Source organism: Coturnix japonica, chromosome 13, assembly GCF_001577835.2.
Source record: "Coturnix japonica isolate 7356 chromosome 13, Coturnix japonica 2.1, whole genome shotgun sequence".
Lineage (NCBI taxonomy): Eukaryota > Metazoa > Chordata > Aves > Galliformes > Phasianidae > Coturnix > Coturnix japonica.
Window position 1 is genome coordinate 2,924,554 of NC_029528.1, and position 6,463 is coordinate 2,931,016.

The 6,463-nt window shown below is 39.5% G+C and overlaps 1 protein-coding gene across 1 annotated transcript; it reads right to left on the reverse strand.

The window, feature by feature from the left end:
• Nucleotides 1–1,001: 1,001 nt before the first annotated feature.
• On the reverse strand, nucleotides 1,002–5,942 carry LECT2 (leukocyte cell derived chemotaxin 2). The gene is given in 8 exon segments (XM_015875846.2): nucleotides 1,002–1,308; nucleotides 1,310–1,491; nucleotides 1,829–1,983; nucleotides 2,492–2,609; nucleotides 3,332–3,502; nucleotides 4,001–4,152; nucleotides 5,089–5,221; nucleotides 5,782–5,942. Coding segments are annotated over 8 exon segments (978 nt in total). The 5' UTR covers nucleotides 5,828–5,942; the 3' UTR covers nucleotides 1,002–1,287.
• Between the last annotated feature and the right edge of the window lie 521 nt (nucleotides 5,943–6,463).

The window sequence follows — 6,463 nt, forward strand, 5'->3', positions numbered from 1 at the left end:
GTTTCTAACATGATAAACCTAGAGAGGTAATGGAACTGCTTGAGTTATAGGGAATTAGTAATCATCCTTTCACATTTATGCATCAGAGTTTTAGATATGCTGACAAATCTTTAAGAGGGTTGAGAAGTTCTAGAGTCCTTTATGTCCCTGTAGCCAACCTAATGGAATTAGCACGGTATGAGTCACTAGTGGTTATATACAAAAATAAAACATGAGGGGGGAAATATAAAATGCTTTGAGTATTGTGATTTCCTCTGTTATTGGAGCAGCTTTTCTGTGAAGCTGCTAATGTCAGCTTGCTCCAAGCTTGAAAATGGGTTTGTGTTTTTTAGCGATGTAAATTTTAATGTGGTGATTTCTTTTGGTATATTTGTTCAGAACGATGTCAATAAGGAAGACTGACTGATAATATCAACAAAATTGATTCATTAGTCTTCATGTGAAATATGAGTTTACTTGGTTGCACTGGATATGGTTAATGCTGGATTTTAGTTTTAATATTAGATTTCAACGTCGTGTGTTGGTGGTATGATACACGTATTATTTGTACTTTCTAAACATCCCCCTCTTCATTGTGTAATGCAAGGATGCAGTTTGATGCTAAAGTAACTAAAACCCTCCAAGTAAAGTGCGGGATCTACACCTAAAAGATGAAGACGATTTGTATGGTCACTCCCTGAAGTCCAAGTTTCAGCAGGAAGCTTGCAGCAATGCACCTTGTCTGCCACACGAGGGGGTAAGTTAATCTCCAGTTTTATTGACTGACTCATTGACAAAGCTTATAATGAGTCATTGCTAATTTCTTGATAATCTTACAAATGCAAATTCAAACAAAATCTCTTTATTTTGGAGTCCCTCTTGACAATCTATAGAGGCATCAGATATGGTATGACAATTCTAAACAGTATCTTTATGTCTTCTGGAGTTTTCTAGTAAATTTCCCTCTAAAACTGAATTTCCCTTCAAAAACTGAAATAATCTTCCTTTCAGTAACTTTATTTGTTTTCCGAAATGCAGTAAAGCTCATAAACTAGCCTAAGATGCAATATTCACAACTACTAATACTTAGAAATCAGTACCTCACTGGTACCTGGCAGGGATGTTGCTGCTGGGGCCTCACAATATTAAGTAAGGCCCAAAGTACTGCATCAGCAATCTATTGTTGTGCCTGCTGTGTACGCTTTATTCTATTTATGAAATACATTTTTCCTTCTTTCATTGACACAGACCATCCATGTGAGAACAAAAACAGCACTTGAATGCTGAGATGTATTTATTCAGAACTTATTACACTTCCATTTCACTTTCTTCTCCCTTTCCCCCTTTCAAGATTGCTAGTAGGATCTGAGTGATCGCAGTTCTCAACATGAATATGAGAAGTGATCCCAGGAAATACTCTTTGCATTGGCAGCATTCTGCCAAGGACTTGTCCCTTAGAAATCCTACCATGGTATCTGGTGGGATGGATGCACAGCAGTTTTACGCAGAAACCTGGTTTAAAAGAAGAAGAAGGGAAAAAATCAGATGATGTACATTTGTTCTGCTGTATTCTATATGAAAAACTCTTGTCCTTTCCACTGATACAGCAATTTTAGACGTGCAGTACTATCAAAAATAATAGTTCATGAAAGCAAAATCTTCCCTTACTGTCTTTTAAGATTGAATGTCCATATTTGCACTCTAAGAAAGGAGCAGAAATTTCTGAATATGGAGATACAGCAGCTGGAAACGTGTGCTTTGCTGATATATTCAACTACTTGTGAGGGAAAGTATCCTGCACGAGCTTGAGTCAATATCAACTGTTAAATTAATGAGAATAGCTATATACCTGATCCCCTGATTTGGACTCCATCGTCAATGGCGTTTCCATTATGAAAGAATTTAACGGGTCCAGACAGCTCACCAGAAAAGGGAGCATACACAGTTGCACCATCAGCACAGATGACATCCACACCCTTGTGCTTCTCTCCTTTACCATTGCGTCTGAAAACAAATATATAATTAGAGAAATCTGCCAGACCTAACATTATGCAGAGAGGTTGCTTAGCAAGTTTTGAATACAGGTTGATAGTACTAAGATGGTGCTGCCATGATTGAGCATGGCTGAAGAATCTGAAGCAATTCTGTTTTGGTAGGTAAGGTAATGTTATATAGTCTGTTAAATTTACAGCTTTGAGAATTGTGTGGGTGGAGACATTTCTCCCTAGATTTGAAATAGAACTCAGGAGCTATAGAAGAGCTGGTTGGAAGGTACCTGTGGAAGGATGTTTAGCCCTACCTCCAACTTGGGTTGTTCCCAACAGCAGGCATGGCTTTGTCTAACCCAACACCTCCAATTGTAGAGGTTTCATAAACAATGTTGGCAGCCTGTTCTTGTGCTGCATTACTTTTGCAGTGTGTGTTCCCTCATATTCAACTTAAACTTTTGGAGCTTAAACAGAGTTCTGTCCTATTCCAACAATAGCAATAATACCCCACATGTTCATAGTACCTCGGAGCTCCAAAGTATCCACAGCCGTATTTATCACAGCCTCTTATCTCATTTGTAGGATTCCCAGCGCATACTGTAGCCCAGTGAGTATCTTGCTGTGGGAATGGTGGTGAAACATCTATGAAATACAGAAACAGGAAATAAAGGTAGGGTGTGTTTTTTCATGTATTTAATATTTGCAACTACTACATTTTCATTTTTGTTATGAAGGAACATGCTGGAATCGCATCTTGTACGTTCAGTTGATGTTTGATCCTCCATGAAATTTGTCACCCATTTGGAAATGTAAGTGGAACAAATGCCTCAAACTGCATCTTAGTGCTTTGTAATTAGGGTGAGCTGATATAAAGAACATGCTTCCAAGAGGGAAAAGAAAACAACAGGATTATCGCAGTTATATACCAGAGTGTAAACTGAGGGGCAGGAGAGGACTTGGAATTTTCTTATTCTATGTCTATACTAATGGAATCAAAGTCCTTCAGTCTTCTGCATCATCACCAAAATCTTTAGGGTGATTGTTTTAAAGTGCAAATTTAAAGTCTGATCTAGTTAGGATGTAATATAGGAAACATTGCTAGTATTTAAAAGAATCAAGAGATATCTGACTGTGTTGCTGTCCCGTGGGGGAGCAGTGAGGGGTGAGAAACAAAGCTTGGTAAGCGAATACATGCTCCTTCCTTTCTATAGCCTTGTTATGCTATAATGCATGTCTTTTCTCATTTGGATGTTGCTCTTGAAGGAGACCCTATGACAGAGGAGACTCTTGTTGTTTGATATTATTTGTGTTTAAACATATTATCATTCATGATAAAAATCAAATGTTTGTTGCTTGCTTTTTACCAGGTCTGAGGAGTTGAGTAGGATCAGACTGATCGCAGTTCTCAACGTGAATGTGAGACACAATGCCAGGAAACACTTTTTGCATTGGCAGCATTCTTCCAAGTTGTTGCCCTCTCTGGATTTGGCCATGGTATCTGATGGGATGAATGCAGACTAGTTTTACACAGTAACCTGGAAAAGATGAGACAGGAAGGTCAGGAAACACTAGCTGCATCTGTTGGGGCAGAGTGCAAGAAATCTTCCTCACTGGTCTGTTAATGGGGGCTATGGTGGTAAAGCAGAAATGGAGTCAAGGTACCAACAATCCTAAAAGTACTCACATCCCTATAGGAAAAAGGAAAAGAGGAAGTTGGAAAGCCAGGACAGGAAAATATCATCTCAGCAAAACTGAGGAGTTCAGATGCTTTGCTCTTACTGTTTCCTTTGTCTGACTTGGTTGTTTTTCTGCTGTGTGTTTTTCATCTGCCTTCTTCCCTTCTCTCTAAGAAAAAGGCTGTATGCTGCTGGAGCTTTTGGTATTTCTGAACAGCAGTGTAATTGTGCTTCAGTATGAGAACAAGAGAGACTAGATCAACAATCTGCTTGACTTGAAGAGGTGCGGAAATATCTTACTCAGGTAAATAAGATTGCTTGTGGTTGCCTTGTGACATATGTGCTGTTTTTACTTACCTGACCCACTGATTTGGACTCCATCATCAATAGCATTTCCATTATGAAAGAATCGAATGGGTCCGGAGAGCTGGCCACTGAAGGGAGCGAACACTGCTGATCCATCAGAGCAGATGACATCCACGCCTTTGTGCTTTTCTCCTTTACCCTGTCTGAAGATATAATTAAGTAATTATGCAATCTGTCAGGCCTAATAGATAGATCACTTAGTGAAGTACTTAGTGCTAAAAGACTTCACATCTGCAGTGAAACTGGGAGAAGTTAGTGGTTTCAATTGTATTTTTATTGCAAAGTGTTTGTATTAGTATGACCCACTTTAAGGGGGGCAGAATTTCAAACTTTAATGAATGTTTTTAATTGTCCCAAATTCACAGGATGCCAGACCATCACAATACCCCTGTTCCACCCCACAATCCATCTGTGCCATGTCAAATAGAACTGTATATTTGGCATTTTCTCACTTAGCAATTCTTTGGTTCTGTGTTGGAAATCATAGAATCACAGAATATCCTGAGTTGGAAGGGCCTAGTAGCATTTTTTACGACAGCATAACCTTCCTGGTTATAAGATGTCTATGCAGAGGCTATGGTGCCTGCAGATCTTTCGCATTTGTAAAGTAATTTGTAGGGCTTCCTATAAACTCTATTGATGATTGCTAGTAAAATATCTCATCTATAAGAACCAAGGATGAATTACACTATTCTTTGGAATGCTTTCCATTGCTGTTCCTACTCAGCCTGCTAGTTTATGTAGTGGTCTTTCTTCTTTACTACTTATCCATACATCTGTTAATCAAAATCACGTTGATATCCTTTAGTGAGATTGCTAAGTAATGTCTCAAAGTGAGTTAAAGAAAACAGAGAAGTTCTCTTTCATTTAGAGTATAGAAGAAATTTCAATGAATGATGTTTGAAAGGTGCTAGTATTGGTTTTGCATATTGTTCTTACATCTTGGAGAAGGAAGGCAAACTAGTAGCAAGCCTTTCATTTTTACAAGTTGGTTAAATCTCATTCTTTCCTTGTGAACATTTGGTGTAGGAAAGCCACGATGCATTCCCTGCTCCAGGTCCTGCTGCCCACTCTGTTACCTGTCAGCTCCGTAACTGCCACAGCCGTATCTGTCACAGCCCCGGATTCTATTGAAAGGGTTCCCGCTGCATATCTGTGCCCAGTGCCTGCCCTGCTGCTGGGGAGGGTGCACCTCCCACTGACTGGTAAAACCTGCTCGTGCAGAAGAGGAAAACAGGAGAGAAATAAAGAAATGGGAATGTGTTAGTGTTGTCCAACTGCAAGCGGTAAGCTGCAAAATGCAGTGTTTAAGATGGAAGACGCCTGTCATGACTTCTGCCACAGAGGAGAAGTTTCCTCCTTAATTACAGGTAAATGACAGTTTGTGGGCTTTCATAATGTTCCAAACTGCAGCTATAAGAACATTAAGCAACCTATTATGCATATTTGACTGCTTTCCTGGAAACCTTGTGCCTTGGTAAAGGTAAATACAGAAAAAGAAAGTAAAGCTGTAGACACAAATTTCTAGTATTAGTTTCTGCTATAATACCAACTACTTTTTCCATGAAACCAAAATACTTCAGTATAGCTCTATTTGTAAAAACATTCCCTTTTTTTCGTTTTTGTAATAGTTATACTAGCACACATTACTATAGTTCATCATAAAAACAGATTTAAAGAGCTTAGCTTTATGTTGAAATCGATTTCAGTAATTAATTAGTGTCTGTCTGTACAGACTCAAGACAAACTGCACCAGGGCAGTCCCAACTCACCAGTGGATACCAGGCTGAGCAGGGCGATCAGGCTGAGGGCTGGCATCTCGTGCCTTTGAGTGAGTCAAAGACATCCTACGGTAGCTCTCTGTTGTATTTATGTGTTTTCCAAAGTGTGAGTCTGTTGTATTGGCTAATCAGTCCTGAGCCAAGTGTTACAACTCCGGGCAGACAGCGTTGCCATATTAGGCACTGAAGATATCTGTACCATATAACGGTTTTTTAGAGCTGGTTGGGAAAGACAGGTAAAGTAACGGGTGTCTTAGCTCACATTAACAGATGGAAATGAGCCATCCCACTTTTCAGGAAGCTTTGGTTGAACCATTTCTTAACGCTTTTTCTTCTCCTTCCCCAAGCAAGGACACACTTAGGCAAAAAAATGGTAGGAAACAAGAATGTGATCCAGAAGATTCAGCTGGTGGGAGAAGATGGGCAAAACTCCATGTATTGTCTGTTGTGAGCATCACCAGTTCGTCTTTCACTGCTGGTTCCAGTACCTCCTCCCCAGCTGTATGTCCCCATATTTCTAACAGCACAGCAGAGAACACACGAAGGTGTGACGTTTGTTTTAGTACACATATTCACTTAGGCTAAGAAGTGAAGATGCTTTTGCATAGTGATCTGTTCTCCTGTTCATCTGATATTTTCACCTAGTGTGGACATCAATCCATAGAATCTTTTC